General features: G+C 56.3%; 1 protein-coding gene across 7 annotated transcripts in view; it reads right to left on the bottom strand.

Moving 5' to 3' along the window:
• BCOR (BCL6 corepressor) overlaps positions 1-26,148 on the bottom strand; it is a 44,500-nt gene that overhangs the window by 5,155 nt on the left and 13,197 nt on the right. For 4 of the 7 annotated variants that reach the window (XM_044389365.3, XM_026513303.4, XM_026513302.4 and 1 more), the window contains exons 2-10: positions 19,079-19,204; positions 17,686-17,764; positions 13,838-16,723; positions 13,099-13,152; positions 12,434-12,620; positions 6,155-6,415; positions 5,428-5,772; positions 4,472-4,797; positions 3,972-4,226 (exon numbers count right to left, since the gene is read on the bottom strand). In XM_044389365.3, the coding sequence (XP_044245300.2) occupies positions 3,972-4,226; positions 4,472-4,797; positions 5,428-5,772; positions 6,155-6,415; positions 12,434-12,620; positions 13,099-13,152; positions 13,838-16,723; positions 17,686-17,764; positions 19,079-19,164 (4,479 nt within the window). In that variant the 5' untranslated portion in view covers positions 19,165-19,204. The remainder of the gene's footprint in view (positions 1-3,971; positions 4,227-4,471; positions 4,798-5,427; positions 5,773-6,154; positions 6,416-12,433; positions 12,621-13,098; positions 13,153-13,837; positions 16,724-17,685; positions 17,765-19,078; positions 19,205-26,148) is intronic. The other 3 variants (XM_048213430.2, XM_026513306.4, XM_026513307.4) reach the window with 2 other exon arrangements.

Below are 26,148 nucleotides of genomic sequence, written 5' to 3' on the forward strand. Positions count from 1 at the left end.
GGATGACCAATGCACAGAGATTAGATCAGCCGGGAGAACATTCCTTCACGTAGAGAGGGAGGGATGGCGCGTCAGGTTAGCCAGGTCCTCCCACGCTCCCGCTTGCAGGGTAAGTAGGGTACAACAAGAGACGCGCTCTCTCTGCACGACGTCGAGAAAGCACACAGAATACTTCAGATAACCCCACGTCTATTTCACCTCCGCCACCCCCCTGGGAGCCGGATCCATATGTAACATTTTCATAGTTACTTAAGTTAATGACAGGGATCCGAAAAACCACACGCTGCAACCTACACATCTGGAGAACTAAATAAAACAAGCCTACCCTTCCCCCACCGTCTCAGAAGATATTCTATGTCAACGGTTTGCATTAGAATCACTGTTATTAATCTGACTTCTTTGGTGTGTTAAAATATTAATATGAACCGCTCCCGGTAAGCAGAGCAGTAATTTATTCCATGTTTTATTACCTTGATTAAGAAAGTTTTCAAACACATAGAACAGCGTTTGCCACCGGAAAACACACGACACTGTTTTCCTACAAGTCATGCCCAGCAGAGAGCTGTCAGGTTCCCAGAGCTGGGGGTAGGCGGGGCCAGCCTACACACAGTCTCCTTGCTGAGGGGGAGCTGGATGGGGTCAGAGCAGGTCTCCCTGTGACACCTTTGAAATAACGCATCTGTTAAACCCCAAACAGGGGTCATTCCAGCCACCCGCAGATGTAAGGTGGGCAAACCTTCTGTGCCCTTCCGGGGACCCATCAATCAGAAGTGACCATTTACTTGGGAGCTAACTAGAATGTTCATATGCTCACCCTGTGAACTTAATGCTGCATGCTGGTAAACCTGGCCATCGGTGCCCTGTGGCTTCAGGTCACCACGGCAGCTCCCCTCCAAAACTGAAGGAGGAAGAAAGAAGGAATGCCCACAGATGCGTTTCTTCGTTCGGAGCCCAACCTGCCAGAAAGCCCACAATCCTCTGGGCTCCCAGGCCACCTGCCCTGAGCCCCGGTATCCAGGATACCGCATGAAGCTGCTGCTCTTTTGGCAGCCCTCACTCCAGGCTCGGGTGGACGGCTGCAAGCTAACGAGTTGTGTGCCCCAGCCAGGGAGAGGCCTCGTCACGTGGCTCTGGGATCAGGTCTAAGCGCCACCGACTGCTGTGCGCGGATCAATTTACCCGGGTCCCGGCGGCCTGCCTGGTGTCCTATCAACCCAGGGTTTATTTGCTCTGACAATCATGGCCTTCACCTGGAAACCTCCATCGCTACTGGGCTGATTCGAGGGTACTTCGAGATGAAAGGATGGCCAAGCTGATGGGTAAGTCGACTCTCTTCTGGAAGGCGGCAGGAGAGGCAGAAGGCAGAAGGCAGCAGGCACTCGCCGGCCACGGGCTGCCCTAACTGCACTGTGCTATTTATAGCGCTTCTCGGTCTCCCCAAATAAGGATGTCACCTGTTACCCCACAGTAAGCTACGGGACAGCCGGAAGGGAAGGTGGTACTGTTCTCATTCCACGCTTGGGGAAACAGAGGTCCAGAGAGGTTAAGCCCCAAGTGCAATGAACACCAAGTACTAGCTCAAGTCTTCCAGCACCTGGTCAGCTGGGAAGAGTCAGAGGGCCCAAGGGGGCCCCTTTGAGAGGGATGCAATCCAGCTGCGATGAGCGTCCCGCGAGGCCCGCTCTGTTAGGGTCAACCCGGCTTAACGAACTACACCCTCCTCGCTGCTGGCCACTGCTGTCAGCCACAGAGATAATGGCAACGAGGCTGGGCAAGTTGGCCTACCCGACCCAGTTCTTGGCTGATTTTTGACACTAGAAATGGGAGGGTTGGAAGGGCAGCCCACCCATTTCCAAACAAAATTACACTGTTTTCGTTGGACAATTCTCTGTTAAGCGGCTATAAGCCGAATGCCATTAACCGCAAAATGTAACCATAAAGGCCATAAACCCGACATTGTTAATTAATTAAATGCCTCATTAACTTTTTTAAAAACATGATTTATTCAATTCATAGAAAATTTAACCATCACCACTAAACGCACAAGCATGTGGTTGCACACTGGCATTTTAGCCTAAGAAACAGAAGCCTTTTCATCGGGAGGGAAAGCTTCAAGTGTCTCCAGCCACGCAAGTGGTCTACTTAACACGGAGGGTGTTTCTGAACCTTAAGGACCAGATAACCACAACACAAAGTTCCGATGGCCTTTTTTACGACACACAGTATCTCCAGCTAAGCAGAAACTCAGTGGGAAAGACTGACCTTTGGAAGACCCTCCCAAATCCATGCCTTCGTGAAACGTGCCTTTTTGGGGTTAAACAGATTGTCCTTCAGTTTTCAAAGATTTAGACTGGGAAATCCAACTGGCCATCTTCCCAATATTTTAAATTCTGCCCAATGAAATCCTAGTTAAATCCTAGTTCAGCATCCCACCGGCGGTCTATGCAACTTACATACTGAACTTTAGGTGTGAAGGGGGAAAACAAAACAAAACCCAGCTGTCCTGACATAAACATTTCCAAGGCTTCAGGTGCCATCAAAGGCCCGGTACGTAGCTTAAAAGCACACAGGTCGAGTAAGTGCCCCCTTGGTCCAGGCCTCAGACCCACTGGTTCCACAAAAACCAAAATGGAAGCTTCCCTAGAGGACCAACAAGGGTCTTTGGTCCCTAATGGAGACTGTTGGAAATGCCAAGATCAGAGGAGAGGCGGGGAGCCCTGCCCTCCTGCTGTTCCTCCTCTCATCCAGCGTCTGCCGGGAGCACAGGTCCCTTTTCTCAGTGAGGACCAATCACGCGCAGAGGAGCGAAGGCGGGGCACGGGCACGCGGGCTCTAGCTCAGCACTGGGTATGGTATCGGCCTGGTCATCCTAGGTGCTGCAGCTCTCAGCTCGCGGGAAGCCAACCGGCTGCCACGGGGATTTCACCTCCCCTAACCAAAAATCATTCGAGAGAGTTCTCTCCAGGCAATCCAGAAGAGGAACGCTGGTACAAACAATAGCACATTTAACGGATCCCCAAAACTACCCCCAAACTAAGAAATCACTGGTGCTTCCTATACAGTCATGCCCGGGGAGGGGGGGGGGGCTGGCTTGGGGGTCAAGGCGGTCACACCAGGAAGGGCTCCCCCACACAGTGGACGGAAGCACAGAGCTGGCCAGGGTGTGGGGGCCAGGACTCCGGGCCAGCACAGGCCCTGCCACGGCGGCGCTCGTCCACACCTCCACACTCAGCATGCCGAGTCCTCTTTTATTTCCACCATTCAACTCCCAGAGGGCTGATGCCAGCATAAAAAATGCCTTTGCCCTGTGGGCTATTACATCACAATTTCATCTGACAAGTGTGGTGGGGGAGCCGCGCAGGGCAGAGGGGGTAATCTATCTCTCAGAGGGCAACTCCAGCCTGAGCAGGTCTGGGAGAGGAGCAGGGTGGGGGAGGGGCGGTGAGTCTTAGGCACAGCCGGAGTCCCCGTCCCCCTCCCCCTCGGCAGCCCTCAGCCACCCCCCCTCCAACCCACGCTCAGAAAAAAAAACTCTTCAGGTCTGCCCCCCAACCCCAACCCCTACCCAGACATCTCCCGCCCGTTCCCACCAGGGGCACCACTTTGTCCGGAACAGCACAAGCAACCCAAAATAGAGCTAATAACTTCTCTCCCCCTTGCTAATCAGAATCCGCAAGGGCTCATTAAAATTCCCCCAGTCGCCAAGCCCTGGGTTATGTCAGATTTTGTATCAGAGATAAGTAGCGAGACTGGAGGGTGCCGAAGCAGCTACCTGCCTGAACACGAAGTGAACATCAGAGGCCTTTCTTTTCACATGGCGACTGAACACGCCAGCAAGGAGACGGGAGCGGGGAGCGCGAGTGGGGCGGACGCAAACATCCTGCTGGAACACCCGGCCCAGCCCCGGATGAGGAGGGGGCTGCGCTCCGAGTCCCTGCCCGGACCCCGCTGGACCCCCCAAGGCCCCTCACCTCGTAGCCGAGCCTGGCGGCCCGTTGCAAGAGGGTCTCGCCCGCGTTCTTGTTGACGATGAGTCTCCGTGCTTCTGGAGGCATCGGGCGCGACTGGGTGGTCTCTGGAGGGGAGCTGGAGCGTGGCAGCTGTGAGGACTGGGAAGCTGGTAGCAACTGTTGCAAACGGTCGAAGGGCTTCTGGTCCTGCTTGGCTGGTGACAGATCGTAGTCGGAACTGGGCTCAGGCCGCTTCCGGAACCTCCGGACGGTCACCTGTCACAAAACCGGATGGAGCGCGCAGTTAAGCCCGGCGTCACGCACCGGCTTCTCCGGCCCTCCTCCCCGAGTGACAGACCTGAGCAGAGGAAGGACCTTTCCCTTGGCTTTTGTTTTGGGGGAGAAGATGGGCTTGTGTGGAGGGGACCTCGTGAGGGGGGCAGGAGTGACGTTCGGGGAGGAACGTGGGAAAAGGGACGCTCTGTCCCCAGCCCAGCGGGGAGCAGAGGGGCAAGAGGTACCTTGCCGTCCGCGTTCTCCACATAGTAGTCCCCCGTCAGCGACAGGCCCTGCCTGGGCTCCTGAGGGATCAGATGCTTGGTTTTGCACAGTCTCTTCCCGGATGGTTTCTCGCTGTTGTCGGTGTATTTCTGCAGCAGGGAGGCAGCCTGGCAATCCTCTTCTTCGTCTGTGCACAGCACATCTGTCTTCTGGCTTTCTTTAATTTTCTGCTGTTTGGCAGGCGGCCTCGAGGCTGGCGTGCAGCTTGGCTGAGTCTGCTTTTTGCCGCTCGCATTGGTGGATGAAAGGCTCTTCATGGGCGGAGAGCCGGAGAACACAGGCAAGCCTAAATCCGGAGGGGGTGGCGGGGGGGAAGGAAGGAGGGGGAAAAGAAGCGGGCGTTACACAGTTGTAGCCGGTGTGGAAAGAAAAGCCCATTGTTAGCACTGATCACTGGAGCGGCTTCAGTTTTTAAAGATATACCAATTATGTTTCCAAAGCATTAATATTTTAATTATCCCACATTCAAACAGCAAATAGGTTAACCCACAAAACGCCAAACGGCCCCAAGTTTCCTCAAAGGACCGGGACAGGAGGGCAGGAGCCAGCCCTTCCAGATCTCCCACCCCCACCCACGTGGAGGGGGGGGGGCTCGGGGGCTGCGTGCTCTGGACCTAAGCGAGCGGACACAGGCTAAGGCTGGACAGAGGGTGCTGGCCAGCCCCACGGGGTCACCCGGACCTCCCCTTCCTGCCCAGGCCCGGGCCCAGAGCAGGAGCCAGGAAGACAAGCTCCCTCCTGAGCCCCTCACTGTATATTCCCAAGGCAAGGGCGGAGGCTGGAAGGACCTTGAAGGAAAGCACCCCCGCCTGCCACATCCTGGTCCGTCCGTTTCTCTGGCGCTCGGCTCTCCCAGGGCCCTTCCCCACGGAAGGCAGGTGACCCACCCTCCAGGAGCGGGGCGGCCTCTGCGTACCTTGTTCATTGTCACTGGATTTGAGGGACTCCTCCGACCAGCTTCTGTTGCCTTTGGCCTCAGCCCTTTTCCTGCCGGGTTTCTCTTCGGGGCTGTTATTGCCCTGGGCGGTGACCTCAGGCTGAAGCGCCTGGGTCACTTCCTTCCTGCCCTGGCGGCCAGGTTTGCTCTCTGCTGCCGACACCTGCTGCTCCCAGCGTTCTCTAAGGTGCAGCAAGTGGCGTTGCTTTTTAGGATGGAGCCCTGTTAATTCAATGCACACCTTCAGCTTGGTCAGCTCACTACAATGTGGCTCTTCTAAGTGGTTAGAGGAACTGTTTGTCATTTCCCTCTCAGGCCCGTCATCTAATGGAGAAATAACTACAAATTAATCAAAAAGCCCCCTGGGGGGGGAACAAAGTGTCTTATGCATCACTAATAGGGGTGGGGGAGGGAAGGGGAGTGAGTGGTCACTGCCTCTGCTTGAGCCGGTCACCAAGTCTCTCGGGAGGGGACTTATTCATCTTTGGCCATCTTTGGGCTCGAGCTCCTGCATCTTGCTTTGGGGACAGGGGAGGCGTGAGCGGCTTCCCCGGGGCTCCAGGGCGGGGGAGGGGGGGAACGGGGGACCTCCACGGCTCGGCACTAGGGACTCCCCCGGGGCGCCCCGCGGCTAGGGGGTGCAGCACAGCTTGGGGCTGTCCTCCTGGGGCCGCATGCGCAGGCAGCCGAAGCCGACCGAGCTCACCTTTCGAGACTCGTCTCCGCTTGGCTTTCAGCAGAGCGTCCTCCGGCAGCTCTTCCGCGGCTGTCTCGGTGTGGCTGCTGTCACCTGAGACTTTGCGCTTTCTGTCCAGCCGGAGGGTGGGGCTGTGCGGCATGTCCACAGCCGCCTGGTCAGTGGGTGGCTCGCTCACGGGCTGCCTGTCCACGAAGTATTTCTCCACAGGAAGATCTTTGTCCTCTGGAGCTTCAAAAGGATCGTGCTTGTTGCCAGCACTGTATTCGCCTGGGGTGGGCGGGGAGACAGGAGTACAAGGAATGAAGGCTCAAAGGTCACCGTGAGAAGGCAGGACCTCCGTGCCCGTGCTAACCTGCCACCAACAGACCCTTCTCCGGAAGACCGGGGGCCTCACGCACTCCAAGCACAAAGCCCATCGGCAAGTAAAGCAGAAAGCAGAGACATACGACGCTCAACTTTCTCCTTCTACCTTCTTCTAGTTGGGGCACGAGGAGACTGGGAAGATGAGGCATCGCCGCAACTTCGATGACGCTTAGGTCCCTCCCGGGGCCCTTTCCCACAGGGGGCAGGTGACCCCGCGGCAAGAGCCAACCAAGCCAGGGCTGACCGAAGAACTCTCTCGGGAAACATTTGCTGAGGGCATTATTTTGAAATAAAAGGAAGGCTCTGTAATAAAGAGAACAAATAGCTCCTACATGTCATCTGCAGAAGGGATCGCATCCGTGCCCCCTTGGGTCAACCGGGAGACAGTGAAGAGGGCTGGCGCGGGGAGTGTTGGCAGGCAGAGAAGCTGGGACCAAGGGCGACGGGAAGAGGAGCCCGGGGAAGCCAAAGGAGAGGCTTCCTGGTGTGCACACAAGGGTCAAGGCCAATTTCGAAGAACTCAACCTGATTACCACGTGTCCCCGTGTCTTTCTCCCGTCCGGGGAGGGGAAAAAGCTTACGTTAGTCCCCCAACTCCTCGGTGACACCACGCACACCCAGGGGGCCGCCAGTTACCCCACCTGGCACTCCTTTCATGCCTTCCTTCACACGAAAGCACCTGAGGACATTCCAAACCCCAGGCCCCGCCCCCTTTGCCGTCAGGTGTGTCCCATTGCGCCAGGTCTGGTGAGCTGCTCTTGCTCTAGCGCTCCCTATGCCACGTGGCCTCCTCCTGCTCGACCGGGCACGGACTCGGGACCTTTCCTCACATCGCCTCAGCTTGACATCACGCGCTGCTGCGGCTCTAGCCTAAGAAATGGCTCATCGACGGTCTGGGTCACCTTTCTTCTAATACACAAAAGAATTCCATAAGCATCCCTGCGATGTTAAGGAGTGGGGGCTGGGTATTCCGGTCACACTGAGCAGAACTGCTCGAGTCCATCCCTAGACGATGCCAGAAACACACTCTTCATGTGCCCAACCCATCCCACCCCCGGCCACTTCAAATATCACTCCCGCTCCTGACCAGCCCAGCTGCTTCCCTGATCGGCTTTTTCTTGGGGGCATCACCACCAGTTAGTGGTGGTCAGGTGTGTGTGTGGGGGGGGGGTTCTCCCTGGCCTTGGCTAGCCTGTGCTCTCCATGGTGGAAGGACCCAACCATGTGGGTCTTGTCACGGCAGCGTCCCGACACAGAGCTCAGTGGGCAGCCGGGATGACCGCCGGCCTGGGCTGGGCCCGGGCAAGCAAAGGGGGCAGGCTGCGCCTCGCGCGTGCCTGCTGCTCTGTGACCCTCTTAACTGCTCTGGCAGTAACAGCGCTACTTTACAACTCGGCCCCCTTCAGTTGTAAAGTGGGACTATTACCGCAAGCTGCGTCCTGGGGGTGGGCTTCATAAACACAGGCCGGGCCCAGCTAAGAAAAAGGCTGGAGAAATCACTTTAACGAACGGAAGGATGCCAAGACCGTCAGACTAGCTTGAATGTTAGCCCCACCACAGGAAATTTTCAGACATGAGCCCTCCTGGTTAACACTATTTGACGTCTCTGGCCAGCCTCGGCCAGCCTTCCCAGCAAGCCCCAGGGGAGGCGCTGGGGATCAGTGCACAATTTTAAAGTTAATTTAGTGGATGCATCATCCCCCTACCCCAGGTAGGAAAGATGGCTTGAAGCAGGTGATTTGAAAGCAGGGGTAACCGGGAGGTGATGGACGCTGCGTGGGGCCCTGGCCGCCTCTGTCCACACCTGAGATGTGCCCTGATCCATTTACACCTCTCTCCATCCCAAGATTCCGCTTCCATATTTTACACTTTAACTGCTGGTCCCATAATCACCTCTATCTGTTAACAGCCCCAACTTGTCTGAAGAGGCGCGTCTTACTCCAGGAGGCGGCTTTCCGGGGGTCTTCACCCTGGCTGCAAACTTCCAACCGTGCGGTGCATTTCGACCCCACCTTCCCGGCCTTTCGCGGGGTCAGCAAGCAGTGACTGACTGGAGACCTCGTCTCCCTGTTCCTCGCTGCACCACAGCGCCCCAACACGCGGACAAGAGCCCTTCCCCTCCGTGTCCTCCGGGCTCTCCAGCTGGTAAAAGCTGCCTGAGGGCAGAGGGCGCCCCTTCACCCACCAAGACAGGCAGCAAAGCCACACCTTGCCCGCTGCTCCCGCTCAGCAGGGGAGGGCGCTCCTGTGCTTGACCTTCCAGGCAGACTATCCCCTCCTGCCGCGTCCCAGGGACCCCACGATGTAACGCTTGTGGCTCATTACCAGGAACCCTTCCGCGACTCAAGTCACGGGTCAATGAAATCACCTGCCCACGCAACATAGCTGAGCTGCCTTCTGAATCCCTATTTTGCAAGAGGATCTTTCCCCAAACTAGGTCCCGCCAACCTTTCCCCAACTCCCGAGCCTCTCGGGGCAAAGATCCCAATTGGACTCAGTGAAGGCCCCCCCCCCAAAGACTCCTGAAGAGCACCCACCATGACTGTCTAAGAGACACATGGCCACCGGCTAAGGGGGGAGACTCCATGTCACACGTCTGACCCAGAGCTCGGCGACGAAGCTATTCTAGCCATAGCTCGTGGGGTTACCCTTGAAAGCAAAGGAGACAGAGAGCTAGATACACAGGGGTCCTAACCCCCGGGGCCGCCATCGCTGCTACTTTCAGCCCTTCTACAAGTGGGAAGGCATGTGCTCTTGGTCACGTGATCTAAGCAGCCGTGAATGTGGCTGTGTTGTTCGTGGCTTAACACTTGCTCTCTGCAGCGCGGTCCCGTGACTCGCAGCGCCTACATCCCACAACTTACCATGGTTGTGCCATAGCGCCACCTCACAGAAACATCGCCGTGGCAACATTAACGCCTCACCGGGGCAGCCAAGCACCCTCCCCACTGTGGGGGACCAGGCCCCCGTGAGCCCTAAACAAGGTGGGCGGGTCCCCGTGATGGAAAGTCCCTCCTCTGCACGGAACTATAGCTCCTCCAGCAAAGGCTAAGCCTGTGGAAACTCACGCTCTCTACAAAAGGGGCACGGGGAACCTCGGGTTCCAAACTCGACGCAGTTTACGAACATGCAGGTGCTCGGCCCCAGAGAAGTTTCGTCAAGTCTTTTGACTGAGACTTCTTCCAGGTCCTGCCCAGGTATCACCACGGAGCAGGTCCTGGCTCTGCTCTAGTCAAGTGGCCGCCAAGGGAGACCATCACTCCCAGTTCACGGGGGAAGGGACCAATAGTCTCCTTGTCCCTCCCCACCTTCGAAATGCCACTGACGGTTCCTCTATGGATAAGCTTCCAAGTCTGCGAAGCCTCCTAAGGCATTGGCTGGACTTCTAAAATAAAAACTGAATCTGACCACCCCGACTACCATAAACAGCAGATGAGGGGCGCCTTGGTGGCACAGTGGTTAAGCATCTGCCTTCGGCTCAGGGCGTGATCCCAGCGTTATGGGATCAAGCCCCACATCAGGTTCCTCTGCTAGGAGCCTGCTTCTTCCTCTCCCACTCCCCCTGCTTGTGTTCCCTCTCTCGCTGGCTGTCTCTATCTCTGTCGAATAAATAAATAAAATCTTTAAAAAAAAAATAAAAATAAAAAATAAACAGCAGATGAAAGTCCTGACCGTTGTTTCCGACTTCATTCGCTCTTCTTAAGCCAGCCCCTCCCAACGAGATGCACCCATGTGCACCCATGTCTGCCCAGCCGAGGCCAAGCAGGAAGCACCCGCCATCTCAGAAGCTCCTAGGGTCTGCGGGAGGGGAGGGCTGCCCTGGAAGAGGGAAGGCATCTGGAAGGCATCCTCTACCCTCTTCACAGCCCCTGGCTACCCCCACCCCCCTAGCTTCCACGTGCTCACAGCCTGGCTCTCAACCACGTGGACCCCTGGAGGAAAGAGCCAGTGTGGAGCAGGGCATGAGACATGAGGGAGAAAGGGTCAAGAAGACCCATTAATTAGTAGCTGAATGGATCCAGCACCTGCTGTCCCCCAGATGAGGAGGTGACAGCAAGGACAACGGTTCCTCTAGGGTACCCCTCTTGACCAACCACAAACCACAAGTCCCCAGAAGACTGGGGACGGTGACCCACCTCCTTCGTTGTCCCGATCTTCAGAAATGAGCCCCACCCCCACCTCTTCCCCAATCCTTCTCCTGCCCTTGGTGATGACCTATGCCTTGCTGGGTCATGTCCTGGGTGCTCCAGGAAAAGAACCCGTTGGTCTGAGCCTGGAGGGACTCGGGAGGGGAGAAGAGAGGCCTTTGAAATCATCTGGGCTCTGCTCTCCATTGACCAGACTGGGTACTCGTCTCTAGGTTCATTAGGAAAGATGTGGAGGACACAAACTTCCCTGGGAAGAAGGCCAGGGTGAGTGAGGTGGGACGAGCAGACCCACCCCCGGATCTGGCCATGTTACCAGAAACCCACACAATGGGCAAGAGACTCAAGTCTGGCTAACTTCTTGCTCCCTTGCTCCAGCCTACCTCACCCGTTCCCTCTCTTCAGAGAGGCACCTAGCCGTTAACTTGGCTTTGCCCACCTCTACCACGTCTCCCTGAGAGGCTTCCCCAGCTGGCATTATGGGCAAGTCGGAAAAAAAGGCTGCCTAGAGCGAGCATGAGAGCATGGAGGAAGGCGTTCTTTGCCGCTTTACTCCAGAGCGGCTCGGACCCTCCATGTTCCCCTATCCATCCCCCTGAGGTAGAAGACTAAGGAAATCTTTACTTCAGGTGCCTCAGAGTCCCCACCACTGACTAACGACAAAAACTCCCTTCTTTGGAGACTGAAGTAAAACAAACTGGTCCTGGTGTGGCCTACCCAGAAACCTGGACACAGACCTTTGACCCAAAGGCTGAGGGGGGGGTGCTGTACAGACGGAGAAGGGGTCTGTGCCCTAGGCAGCGAGAAGCGCCCTCTCCAGGACCACAAATTCTCCCAAACTCCATCAGGCGCCAATGAACACCAAACCCATGATGCCTAATAGCACAGAGCTCACAGATGCACCTCCCATCCTTGACTGTCCTGTGTCAAGAGGGTTCTGCACCCATTGTCTCCTTGACATTCAGCCACACGCATGGAAAAAGACCTTCTCCACTTTCTACCCACACACCATATCAGCCAGGGAAGTCTCGCGAGCAAATCTCATGACCCACACCACAGTGGGGGACCAGCTGCTGGGCCCCAAGAGTGACTTGAGAAAAGCACCAGCTTTCCCTCCATTCTGCCTCCCCAACAGAATACAACCTCTGTCTGCTGGGAAGGACCCCCTCTCCTTTATACCACGCCCCCGGATCACGCTGTCACCATCTAACCATGGCCAACACACCTGCCACCGAAAATAATGATCTCATCGCTATGGTGCCTCCATCAGCCTCCGTCCCATTTTAACAAAACTTCTGCCTCTGGAAGGAGAATACGAGTATTCTCCATTCCATGGGAGACTGTCCCTGTGGTGGGGGGGGAAGTGCCGCCAGCTGAAGTATCATCCCACTGGTACAAAAAAGAAGGGAAGGGAAGGGAACCGTACCTGTACCCGCCACGGAACAGCACACAATACACATGGCCACATTTCTTCCCTCGCTGCCATTCTCCCACTTAAATCGTATCAGACAGCTACTAGCTATAGGACTGGCGTTTCTCTGGAAAAGGAGATGCGTCCCAAGAAATCATCTTTCACGGGTGCCTCATCCCTGGACGCCACCACGTTCGAACGGACAATCAGCCCTTCCCTCCTCGGCCCTCGAGAACGGCCTATTTCTCTGCGCGGCTCACTGGCCGTAGGGCCGCTGCAGTGAACCGCGTCCCATCACACACCCCTCCGAAGCTCTGGGAGCACTGCCCCCCCACACACACACACAAGCTGCTTGGGTTTACTTACATCTCTCATTGTCATTCTGGTCGGCAATGGCCTCTTCCAGGGCGACCGACTTTGGCTTTTTGTCCTGACTTCCTTTCAACCTGTCCCAGTCGGCGGGGCTGAATTTGCACACCTCGGAGTCTTTGGCTGTGGGGTGGCCACCTTCTCTCTCCTTCATCTCCAGCTCTGAGAAGCGCATCATTGCACGCTAGAAAGAGAACGGAGACGGGAAAAAAAAAAACACAACACCTTACCATCAAAGCTATTTCATTTGCCTTACCTTAAAGGAAAGCAGTTGCAAAGAAAAGTTTGCCCAATACCAACCACAATTTATGATACAACTGAGATATTTTAAAACGTAACAGATAAAAATGTAAGAATAGCTATACGTAAGTAATCACACAGTCGTTACTCGTAAAGCCATATGTATATAGATATATATGCGTTGTGTATGTATACCCATACATATACCATGGCACAGAGACATTCTCTTTTTGAAGGTAAATAAAAACAAAACAAAAACACAACGCAAAGAAAACAAAACAAAAACACAACAGAAAAGAAAACAAAATGCACAATGAATAAAGACGACCATGGCCCACAAACTTCCCTTTGTATATTTGGAAATGAAATTTAACTCAAAAGGTTTATGTAAGATTCTAGTAATAAAAATTTGAAGAACTGACCTCACAGTAAGCAGCGGGTAGACATAAAATACTGTCCTCTTGTAATCCTTCCATCTATGTAATTAAAATGGGCACTCAATGGATCATTTAGATAACTTCATCCATTTTTATAAGCATAAACCAATTTTTTTCTTAACATTGCAACACAATTTGGCTTTATTTATCTTTTAATCAAAAGTAAAAATATTGTAAGGAAATTCCTATACAACATCTATCATTCACTAGCAAGTTAAATACATACTCTATCCCTTTAAGCGAGCTTTTTTTTTTTTTTGGTGAAAAAAAAAAATTGCACGAATCCCACAGACATGCGGCTGCTACACACCTCCACCAGGTATCACGTAAGGCATTCTAAGCAGCACTGCTAGGCATTATTCGTTAACGTACAGTAATGGCAGAGAAATCAAGGCAACTGATAGGTAAACGTCATGCAGTCTTTAGCTATCCTTCGCAATCATTAACACGTCTGTTAGCAGCGTCTGAGTGGAATTCTCTTAGCATCTACACAATAACGGCCAAGTACCCAGACACGTGAGTCTCCTAAGTGCTACCCACTCACGTCCCCTTACTGGACACATGTCATATATTTACGTGACCATAATCTTCATTAACCGAATCTGCCCGGCGCCCTGCCCTACCATACTCCCCCAATCCTCTTTCCACATTAACAAAACAGAACTGACAACTGGTCAAGTCACTGAAATTTGGGGCGTGGGGCGGGGTGGGGGGGGTGGCTCACCTGCAAGGCGCGCTGCTCCCGGCTGAGCTGGCTAGAATCGGCATACAGTTCGGTAGTGACACACTTGAATCGGTCACCCACGTAACCAGCGGAATTCGCGATTCTCTTGGCCAGCTTAGATGGCTTCGGTTTGAGAACTTTGCCATCACTGGATTCTGCCTCATCGGCTCCATCTTTGGTATAGGCGGGGGTGACATCCACACTCGGGGGGGCACTGCCCACACAAAATGGTTTGGGATCCTCTTGGGTTTTCCCAAAAGTTACAGCCGGGCCATCGCTCCCCAGAGTTGGCTCCAGGAAGGGAGTCGAGACTGGCAGCCCCAGGTTCTCCTTGTTGGTTCCCGCCGGAATGTTCTCCTTGCTTAAGCTGAAGACTGACTGGCCCGGAGCCTGTTTGAAAGCATAAGCTTCGTGGAAATCACTGATACGCCCCAACTCCTCTCTCAGAGCGACGAAATCGCGGTGCGGCTGCAGGGCCGGGTCAGCCGGGGGCTTGGCGGGCTCAGCGCTGGGGCCCACGCTGTCGGCCGCGAAGGCCGGCTTGGCCACATTCGCGTCTGTTTTAGCATCCGGTTCCTCCCGGAGAAGGTCTACGTAGACAAGTTTGTCGCTCTTGACGACAGTTTTCCCTTGATTCCAGCTGGGGCTGGGCTTCAGGTTCTTGTCGGAGGGGACTTCTGGGTGTAACTTGGTGCTGCTGGCCTCCAGCATCTCGGAGAACCGGTTCCGGAGGGTTGGGTCCTCGTAGCGTCTCTCGTGGGAGCGGGACCTCCTCTCCGGTTTCTCCTCCTTAGTGATCTCTATGGGCGTGTGAGGTATCAACATGGGGTGCACCATGCCCAACCCCAGCGCGTCTTGGTAGGTCACAAACTCCGGCCGGCCTGTGGGCAGCCCGTAGGGCAGCCCAGGCTTGGGGGCAAGGTGCCCAGGGAAGAGACTGCCATTGGGCAGCAAAACTGGGTGAGGGTACACAGGTCCCTTGCCATGTAAGGAGAGGGGACTTATAGCGATGCCCTCAGGTGCTGGGTAAGGGAGGTAACTTCTGGGGTAGGGAATTGGTGGGGACCTAAACGCCTCGTTTGGAGATAGAAAGATCGAGCTGGGCGGGAGGCCATTCTCGTTTGCTTTGAAGCTGGGCTCCGGGTTGCCGGCTTTGGCACCCTTGCTGCCACCACCACCACCACCGCCACCGCCGCCACCGCCGCCGCCGCCGCCGCCGCCGCCTCCGTGCTTGGCAGGCGTGGTCGGGGGCTGGCCCACGTGCTGAATGACCGACGGCGTGGTGTCCATGGAGCTCCTGCTGGTCTTGCAGCCATCTGCGTTGGCATTGGGGGCCGGCGACGCGGAGGCCGGGCGGCCCGCGCTCGACACTGAGCCCGAGACGTTCGTGACCACGGCGTCCGTGCCGCCCATGCGGGGACACGATGAACTCCGCTGCTGCGGTATCGCCCAGTCCAAGGCCTTGTTCTTCAGCGGCAGGCTTTTGCCGTTGTTCTCTTCGTTGGGGCTCGGCCCGGGCACCACCCAGGACGAGGGAGCCGTGCTAATGATTTCAGACCTGTAGATAGCACAGCCGTTTCCGGGAGGAGACAGGGTTTCTTTCGGAATGTCGCCCCCGGACAGCACTAAGCCGCTTCCAGCTCTGCTGTGCACGAGGACCGTGGGAGCCATCTTTTTCATGTGGTCGGCTTTGGAAGCATCCACGTCCACCACTTTCGCAGACAAGTCCAGCGGCTTATCGGTGACGTCTTTGGTAGCCGTCTGCTTCTCCAACAGAGGAGGGGACCCGCCGTCTTTCCTGTCTTGAGCCGCCGCCTTCCGGGCGTGCCCGGGAACCGGCTGGGCACTTTCGGCCCCTTCCGGGCCCTTCGGATACTTGCCGTTGGAGAGCCTGGCCGATGGGAACTCGCTGCTGACCGTCATGTATGGCTTTGACAGGGTGACGGAGGGCGAGGTGGAGATCCTGGCGTAGTGCTTGTGAAATTCCGAGTAGGTGTCTGCGGCGGGCTGGGAGGGAAGGTGGACCCGGGGTGAAGGCCGAGGCGAAGGGGGCAGCAGGAGAGCCGTGTCCCCGGGCAGGCCGCTGGTGACCGCCTTGGCAGAGGGCACCCTCGGCTGTTTACTGTTCTGGATGTGGGGGTAGGCGTGGGAATCAACGGGGTTCCCGGGACTGACGCCCATCTTCCAGGGCAGGCTTTTGTCTGCGCAGTGGACCAGAGGTGGGATGGCTGGGGAGGCCGAAGGGGTCGAGAGCCTCATGGGCGAAGCCAGCGATGACGGGATGTGGGGACTGACGTAGTGAGGCGGCGGCAGGTAGAGAAAACGCTCCCCGTTGGTGCAGACCGGCGAATACAGCGGCTGGGCCAAGCTGTAGGACTGCTGAGGTAGCAAGGCCTTGTACATGTTCAGTGAATACTTATTTGGCGAGTCGAGGAAAGGGTAGATGGCCGGCGTGGCGCCCTCCATGTAAGGACTGACCCAGGGCAGCCGCAGGTAACTAGCACCATTGATGTTCAGAGGGCTCTGTTTGTCGCCGGCGGGCCTGTCCAAGCCCAGGGTTTCTGCTGTGGGCACAGCACTTTTTTGTATTCCGGGTGGTGTTTTGTAGATAGCACTGAAGCCATTGGGGGCTTTTCCGGAGACAGCGGAAGCCTCCACCGTCTCAGGGGTATTCGGTTTGAACTGCATTTCTGGATTTCTCTCGGAAGAGAACCCAAGCCCACCTAGAGTGCTCGTGGCAGCCTCCCGGCCTTTCTCCGAGCCCAGTCCACACAAGCTAGAATAGACGATGTTGCCGGGGACGCGCAGCCCTTCCCGGATCAGGCCAGTGCGGTCCATGCTCAGCGCGGCCAGGCCATCGATCCGATGGGCGGTAGTGGCGTCCACCTTTGCAGAAGAAGAAGATGGGTGTTACTCGCGACGCTCACTCAGAGCGGTAGGGCCCGTCCCCAGGAGAAACCAGAAGCTAGCTGGATGGGACATCGGCCTCGACATCTGAGCAGAAAGGGTTAAACAGAGAGGCTCCACAGGGTCCTGGGTCCCCTGCCCACTTATCCAAAAGCCTTTGCTGCCTGCCTTCTTACCTCGGTTCAACTAGTATCCTGAAAGCCTGTAAAAGGTTGATCCCTTTAGACTTGGGGCCCATACATTACATTCAGTCATCTATTAACTCTGGAAAATTCACCTTCTCAGCACAAATTCTCTGCTGCCAACAGAGAGGACACCAGCTCCGCTACTCTCAGCACCAGCCTCGTGAGTACAGACCGAACCTCCCAGGCCTGTTTGGTGGGGGGCGGGGGGGGGGGGGCTCACTGGAGTGTTTTTTTTTTTCCCCTGGAGGTAGGGGGGCGTGATTATTTAACATAACAAGAAACAATCTTCGGAGGGATTGCAGGGAAGGAGGACTTTAGCTGTCTCATTTCTAAATCAATAAAGAGGCCATGGGTCAAACTGTGGTTGTGTCTTTTGACTTCCCCTCCCTGCTGTGTGAGGACGGGTCTGTGTTTCATACTTTACTGGAAAAGGAAACCCTAAGGGTCTACTTGGAGGCTGGAAATTTATCCAGCTCCAGGGAGCATGGAGGGGGCGTGGCTTATCAAAGGAAAGGAGGCACGTATCCCACCAGTTGCTAGGTATGGGACTCAGGACATAAATGCCCAGGGTGTCAAAAGGAGTGCGGGGCCAAGGAGAGCTCGGGGGAGGGCCGGGTCCTGCAGAAGAAGCGTCCCACTCAGCCCCACCCCACCACACCCCTGCCCCGCCCCCAAAAGGCCCTTTAGCAGCACTCGAATGAATGCACGCTGGATTACAGATCACTGATATTCAGACAGAAGCCGTGAGTCTCTTACCACGTTGTGGTTCAAGGGATTTTCTTCCCTTAGTTCCAGTCTGGCCTTTGAAGCGTCACCATCATTTACAGGAATTTTCCTATTTAAAAAGGACACACCAAACTTCGTGAAAGCATTCCCCCCACTTAATCCCTCTTTCCTCAGATCGCCCCAGAACAGGCCAATTTCTAATAACTCCATTTCTCAAACCGCCCTCGCCGAACAATTTCTCCCCAACGGCCCCTGTTGAAAGCTGTCCCCAAACAGTGCTTCAACTGGGCTGAGAGAAACCAAAGGGAAGGCAGGGCACAACGGGGACGGGAGATCCCAGCTAGGGCCCCAAGCTGGCCGACGCGGGAACGAAGATCCCGCGCCACTGTTTTCTCTAGAGAGGCTGAGGCGGCCGATCTGAGCTCTGCAGTCCTAGCAGGCCCTCCGGCGCTCCTCCGCCGGAGCTCAGACACGAGGAAGCACAATGGCCAAGGACTGAAGCGGAGACACAAGGCCGGCGTCTCGGGGCCAGTCGCACCAGTCACTTCTGTGTTCCTCACGAGGGCAGGCTTTCAAAACTTTTCCCCAAACAAAGTTAGGTACCATGTTCTACAAAACTGGTTTCCATGGTGATAATGAAGCCATATTTGACTGCCTTTATCAAAATGACGGGGGAGACACACGAATATCATACAAATGTCAGCTGCTCCAGGCTCCAGAGGAAGCCGCACATCTGTGCCAGGCTGCTGCGGCTGCCCTGGGACTTGTTATCAGACAGCATCGATAAAGAAAGCGCTCGGTGCCAACTTCCAAATCCCCAGGATAAAATCGCTGACAAGCAACAGCGGATACCCCGAAGAGCGGCTTCCATCATCCACTCCAAAATTACTGATTAGGGAGCCCGGCGGAGTGTCGGGGGACTGAAACCAGGAGCCGATGGCCTCGCTGAACAGGTAGCAGAGGACACCGAGCAACTCGGGGCTTAAATGAAGTAAGGGGTGGCCATCTCCCCATTTATTACTGAGCAAACTATTTGTTTTAAAAGCACATCGAATGCCGATCCACCTGGGCCCACACTCCTGACATTTAGAGTTAAAGCAGCATATAGACTGGGATTAATTCTCCTTCATAAATATGAAATAATAAATTAAGGACGAAAGTGCACTGAAAGGCCGCTTTAGGGGCTAATCTTTTAAAGGGCGGCAATGCTTCGCTGAGCCGGGTTGCCTGTTAAAACTGTAAATCAAGGGCCGCCAGCTAGGCGGGAGATCGTTCTCCCCCACCCCTTTTGGGCCCACTCTGGCTGTTGAGAAGGTGAGGGGGGCTTTAGAATGGGTTCTGCTCCCGAGCTTGGGGTGGGGGCGGGGCAGGGGGGCGGCACCCACCCTCTCTCCCCCGGCCTCAGCCAGACAGGCACATTCACCTCTCTTCGTTGATCCCACACATGCGGACCCTCTCGCTGTTCATCCAGCTGTGAACGTTCCCATACAGGGGGGTTGCTGAAAGCATGTCGTCTTCTTGGATGGCAGCTTTTCTTCAAGCGTCTAGTCTGTTTAAAAAAAAAAAAAAAAAAATCCCAGGAGGTTGAATAAAGAGGAGCCAAACAGGGAACCAGAGAGGCCCTCTTTCTAGGCAATTCATACAGAACGCAGAGCTGGGAAGTCAGGTTGTGCCTGACGTTCTACAGATGTCTGGGAGTGAGGGAACACACCTGACTCCAAGGGTACAGGGGCGGCCCGCAACTTCCCTGCGGGGCGGGGAGGGGGTTAAAGGACCACACGACACACGATCCGCGCTAGCTGCACACACATCGCCACCACCTCTGGCCACTCCTGCCTGCCTTCTCCTTTCCCAGCCTTTGGGGACCACACTTGGCAGCATACAGTGCTGCATCCTGGGGAGCCACACTCCTGGGGACTCAGGTGTGGCAGCCCAAACTACCACATCTCCAGGGCTGCAGTGTGGGCTACTTAACAGATCGAGGGTTAAAAAGAGTCGGTGGGCTGGTGAACCACCCCACCCGGCCCTACATCAGATGAAGCACCGACCCCGGGTGGTTTTGCCTGGGAGCTACAGAGGGAGGCGGTTGAGTAATTCCATGACGCCTGCTCACTGGGGACAAGAAATCATTAGTGAGTGCAGAAGTCTTAGCAGCCCAGGCTGCTGGGCTAGGAGCCACTGGCACGCTGGGAGCGGGTGAAAGCCACCCCATTTTTCCCCTACAGGGAGGGGGAGGCTGCCCGGGCAGAGGAGGGGAGAGCACCTCTCCCCGCCCTTCCTTACCTTCTGTGCCCACCACCCCCACCCACATCACATTCTAGTTTGCTGCATGAGTGAAGGGTCAGGACAAGCTGCATTTTATTAACAGGATTATCACGGCGCGTGATTTATCCTCGTGCACGATTTTAATTGCTCTTTGGAGGTTGAGCCGTTTCTTTTGACTGCGCTTCAGCCCATATCCTGCTGTTAAATGCTGGGTTAATAAGTAGGGGAGCCTTTAATGCCTGGGACCGATGGCCCTGGGCAATTCCCCGCGCACAAACACGTCGTCATCCCCCTTGTCCGGCCAGGCCAGGCCGGGCCAGGCCGGGCCATCTTTACACGGGACCCAAAGCGGAGTGTGAAATCAGTGGTGTGCAGATCGTCGGGGGAACTTTTCTTTCTCCTCCCTCACACACCCACCCACACAGTTTCCGAAAGCCCAAATGTTCCCTAAGTCGACACATTTCCTTTGTTAGCAGGGAAAAATATGCAAATGCTTGCTTTTACACTTGAGCACAAGGAGCAGACTGCCAGGTCGGGTGGGTTGGAGGCACCAGGTCCGGGGACTCTTTCTGGGAGTAAGTGAGGGTGGGGGTGGGGGGAGCACCTGGGAGACCTGAATCCACAAGCCTGGCTGGTCTATCCTTCGGCAGTTCTTTGTCCTAACTAGGCCTTTTGTCCACCGGTATCCCTGTCGGCCCCCTATACATAGAACACCGTCTGTTAATCAAGAGCCACACGCGGCGCAGAGTTAGAGCCCAACAATGAAGCTGCTGGAGGAGGAGGAGAAGGAGGAGGAGGAGGAGGAGGAGGAGGAAGAGGACGAGGCCGAAATCTGCACTTGCAGCAGGCCTGGTGGGATTCTGAGGCAGCGCCTTCTCCAGGAAGCGCCTCCCTCTCTTTCCACTGGGCTAGCCACGGTGCCCCGAAAAGACCAACCGGGGTCCTGAAGAAGGTTCCCTGGGGGCTCACGGGCTTCTCTTCCTTCTTCCAAACCTACACATCGAGTTGGGGCGGAAGGCCACCACGAGTGCAGGGACGACCACAAGGCACATTCAAGGGACTGTCCCCTCCTTAACCCCTGCAGCCCCTTCTAACAAAAGGAAGCCATTCCGGGTGGCCTGATGGGGAAGGCGGAGCAGCATTCCCGGGTGCAGGGTCCTGGTCATCAGCTGCACCAGTGGGACCGACTGCACCAGGCCACCCCGGGGAAATGCAGAAGTCACACCAGGAGCAAAAAGGGTCACTCATCAAACCCCTAAGAAAAGGATGAGGGAAGGAAAAAGTGTGTGTGTGTGCCTCTGAGACCTCAAGCTTCTGCTGTCCCCAAACTGGCCTCTCCTTAAACAATCTGTCACCTCCCCACCTCCTTTAGTAGGCGCCTTGTGACAAGGACCTCCGAGCACCTGAGTGAGGAAACAGGAAGGGTGCTGCCCCCCATCATCCTACTTTGCCCCCCCCCACGAAGGTCTCTTCTGGAAAGCGGGCAGCCCGAACTTGGTGGAAGGGTGAATGTGACGTAGGGACACCTGGGAGCACAGGGTGCTTTCAGAGCTCTCCCCACCCCCTCCCCACCCCTCCACAGGGCCCTTCCTGTGGACTTTTCAACAGTAATGCCACACACTTAGGTGACACTTTGGGGTCCGATGGGAGTGTTGGGGAGGGGGCAGAGGGAGGAGGCTGAACACGAAGAAACAAGTGAGGGGAGGTACATTGTTGGGTCCTGCTGACCACACACACACACACACACACACACACACACACACACACAATCTTTAGCTGCCCCATGAACTTTTTGTGAACTGTTTAAAAGTGGAGGTCTGTTGAACAAACAGCGGCGCCACTGCCAGCCATAATTTCATTGCAACAAGCTAAAGACTTTTAACTCTTCAGGTTCCTGGCTGAGGATGGAGCTGAGCGGGAAGGGCCAGTGAGCCAGGGCCCTGCCTGGCAGGAGGACCTTCTCCAGGGTGACAGCCTGCTCCGGAGGAGCCCAGAGCCCCGGCAGGAATGCCCAGCGGGAACGTGTTCCTCAGCGGAGGCCACACTGCAGCCACCCCGCCAGGGTCGGGGCTGGGGACCTCCCCTCCCCCATCTCTCTGGGATGGGCAGCTAAGGGGACACTGGGGTGAGAAACACAAAGAGACTGAGAGGCGGAGATACAGCGATGCTCATCCCACTCCACTTCTAGAAGGGGCTGTTGAAATAGTTGGGGTCTTTTTTTTTTTTTAACTCTAAGAGAAAGTGCTTCAAAACTGACTTCGCTGACCCTTGGGCCACGGTGGAGAGGACAAATAATGCAATTTAGATGACAAACAGAGCAGGCACTTTGCTGCTATGAGAGGCCTGTTTGCCCTTATTTCTCCACGTGCACCCCCCCCCCCGGGCCCGCTCTTCCACATGCAGGCTAGAAGTGCCAAGATGTGTGAAGTCACTCAAGAAAAGCACTTTACAAGCACCAACCTGTTTCCATGTGAGCTGCTAAGCTACACCCTGACTGTGGGGTTTAACCCTTCTTCCAGTAGTGGAGAGAAGGGGGCCAAGGATGCACGATAGGGATGGAGAGGGCAGGGGAAGGTGGCTGAGAGAAGAGGTCAGATGGGGAGACTGAGGAGTGTCTGGTTTCTACAGAACAGACCAGGAATCGTAGTGGTTGCCTGCTGGAACACCCAGTTCCGGGGAGAGACCTGGCTTGCAAAATGCACCCCCCCCACCAGTGGACTCCAGCTCCCGGACCGGCAGTCACTGAAAGCACAAGAGAGCTTGGGTCTCCCTCGACAGACGAGGGCAGTTATCTGCTCTGGAAGCCAAGGGTCATGCTTAGAGTACTAGGCTTGGCTTGGACACCGGGGAAAGGGCCTGACTGGCAGAAAGAGGTCAGAGGGACCAAAATTAGGAGCTGTCATCCCTGAGAAGAGGCACTGCCAAGGCCCTGACAGGACAAGAGGGGCACGCAGGCCCCCGAGCAGCAACCGCCACCACCATTCCACCCGTTCATACACTGAGGAAAAGGAGGGAGCTGTTTGGTTTTTCTTTAAAGGCGCTCTACCCTGGCAGACAACAAACAGCAGGTTGAAAAGGGAAGCGGCAGTGACCGTGAGAGGCTGGGATGAGCAAGGGGAGGGGCGGTGGCACCAGACCACGCTTGGCACCCCTCCTTTCTCTCCACTGGGCTCTCCTCCTGGCACCAGGCCACTTTTACCGCCCCCGCCCTTGAAGCGGTGCTCAGTTCAAGTCTGCACATCACGTTTGTCAAGTTCACCAACAAAAGGGAAAGCATGGCCATCAAACCACCCCAACTCCCACACGCCACGCACGCACGAATGGTGCCCCTTCCTAGGGTCTCTCACCTGGCGCCCCTCGCCCCCATCAGGAGGTTAACCAGTCAGTGGCCAAGAAGGCCTGGGCAGGTGCGGGAGGGGGCGCTTCTGGCTCCGAAGGCCGAGCTGGGATCAGGGAGACAAATATGCGTGCCCAGGCTGTGCTGGGGAAGGGGCCACCCTCACGTCATTGCTGGTTCTCTGTGGCGAGCATGCAGGAACAGGGTCACCACCACGGCCTCCCAGCTCCCAATCTCATCCACGGCGTGTCTCTGGGCAGGTGGCCGAACCTCTTCAACCTTGCTCCCCTCACCTGTAAATATTTGGCACCGTGTTTTCCAGAGGATTAAACTGCACTAAGGACTTGAGTTTTGCCTGGCAACAGCTAGTACCCGCCACGTTTAACCCCATTAAACGGCATCTGACTCCACCAAGCACGTTGTGTGACAACCCCAGATCGCCGCAGAGTTTCTGTGTGGCAGTGGGAAGGCTGAGGCAGGGACACAGAAGGGGCCAAGCCAGGGAGGGGTGACCTTCAGCAGAGTTGTGTGGATTTCATCAAAGCCCAAAGCGAACCCCACGGGAGCCCTTCCTGGGGCTGCTCCAAGAGCAGACTGAGTCACGCACAGCAGCACTTCTCTCCTGGTGTCAAGGAAGGGAGGGGTGAAGAAGTTCCTATTTTAGGATGGGGGGAGGGGGGCTGTGTGGGGGTAGAAGATGAGAGGAAAACGCTCTCCCGGATGTGCACGGTCGGGGGCGGGTCCTCCTGGGCTGCTTTCCCCAGGGCATGCAGCTGCCAGGCAAAGGGGACCCCAGGACTTCCCCCCCCCCCCCGGCCCCCGTCGGGACAGGGCCACAGGCTTCCAGGGCTGTGGATGAGGTTGGTGACTGGCTCGGTCCACCCGCCCTCCAAGGGTGTTGGAGGGGGTGCGGGTTTGGGAGGAGTGATCCAGCCTGCCCAGGCGCTGTCTCTTGGCACACTCCAAGCCAGGGCCATTGCCTCCGGGGGCGTCCCCACCCACGCCCCAAGTTTTGCATTAGTAACAGACTGAGCTGCGGAGCAGGAGGGGAGAGGGAGCGAGGAGGATGGGAAACTCGCGCGGCCCTGACCTTTCGAGCAACCAGAACCTTCCCTGCCTCCTCCCACGGCGCCTGGGTCAGAGCAGAGAGCCACCCGGGTGGGTCGGCGGGGAGGGGGGGGGAACTTGGCCCTCGGCGGCGACGGTGAGGGCGAACGGGGGAAGGGCGCCCCCTCCCCCGCCTCAGCCCCGAGCGCGATCGGTCGGCAACAAAGGGATTTTCTCTCCCACCGCACACACCCGTGCTGCTCCGGGCTCGCCCGCCCCTCCTCGCGGCTCCTCCACCGAGGTCCCCGCGCGGGGCCGCGCCACGGCACACGCCCACACCCTCGCGACGCGCCCCCGCCCGGCCTTCCAGGAACTCCGGCTCTCTCCGGGAGGCGGCCCGACCTCCGCAATCCCCAGTCCCCCCGACCCCAGTTAACCCCTCAGGCCCTGCGGCCCGCGCGCTCCTCTGGGGTTCCCCCTTCCCGAGCCCCCGCCGCTGAATCTCTGACAAAAAGGAACTTTGAGTGGACGCACGCAGACCCGACCCCCTCCTGGCCATCATCCTGGGGTCCTTCCCAGCGGACTGGAGCGTTATTCTCCAAGGACGTGCCCCCCCCCCCCAGCAAGCCAAGTGTAGCCAACTGTAAAGTGGGAAGGGGTTCAGGGAGGGGAGGCCCCTGCAAGGATCCTTGGCGAGAGTGGCTGCCGAACCCGGGGTGGGTCCCTGCCATGCACCACCACCCCAACCCAGGGCCGGCTGTTGGACCAACATGGGACACTTCCCCTTCTCCCCTGACACCGATGCTGGCCACCCCCTCGGGTTTTTTGTTCCTTTCACTTTCTTTCAGGGTTGTGCCACACACCACCATGTGGGCAAGAGAAGGCCCATCTGGAAGCTGGTGTCCCTCAACAGGAGGCAGCCCAGGACAGGAAACTAGGTGGAATGCAATTAATCACCCTTACGCCCTTACTTACCAACCCCCCCAGAAAACACTCCACACTCCCTTCGGGCTAATCCCAAAAGAGCCGGGTTGCCACCTGGGAGTCTGCACGACCTGAACAAACCATCCGTATCACAACTCCAGAGGGGGTGTCCGCACTGCGATCCCCACCAGGGTTGTGTAGGAATACAAGGCATTCATGCCCCCCCCCACCAAGGACCAAGCTGTATCGTAAGACTATTAACAAGAGGACCAGGAGTACACGGGAGGCACAAAAGAACTTTTACACATAAAAGAAGCATAACACACGGGGTCCTGTGATCTGCAGCCGGGTTCCTTGGCTGATTGTGCGCTGCCCGGGAGTTCTGGGAGGGCTGGGCATGAGGGTCAGAGGAGAAGGGCTCCCACTTTCTTGACAAGGAACAAAAGAAACCCCACTTCTGCTACTCAATCTTGGAACTCGGAACACCCCAAACAAAGCTGTGCAACAACTACGGTATAGATGGGGGCCTGTGAATTTTTGTAGCTGTTCAGAGCTTAATTACTCCTCCTTGATCCGTGGGACTAGACACGACACCGCCAAGGTTAAAATGCCCCGAACAGCGCCGAGCAGATGTGAGCGAGCTGGCAGACGCGCAAATGAGGCCTGCCTCGGAGCACGATAACAAGTGACTAATACATTGCATATCGTTGAAAGAAAATTATTTTTCTCTAATTTGCATTTGCTTGGGGAAAAAAAAAAGCCAACCAGAGTCCCTCTTCACAAGCACGAGTCTAATCCTGGAAATACAGCCCGGCTGCTTTAAGAGAGCTGGAAGGAGGGAAAGACTGCCAGTGTTTTGGCGTTACAGGCTTGTTTATCTTTCCGCCTTTCCTCCAAGGCGAAACTCGTTTTGCAAGCAA

This window comes from Ursus arctos, chromosome X, assembly GCF_023065955.2.
Source record: "Ursus arctos isolate Adak ecotype North America chromosome X, UrsArc2.0, whole genome shotgun sequence".
In the NCBI taxonomy this organism is placed as follows: domain Eukaryota; kingdom Metazoa; phylum Chordata; class Mammalia; order Carnivora; family Ursidae; genus Ursus; species Ursus arctos.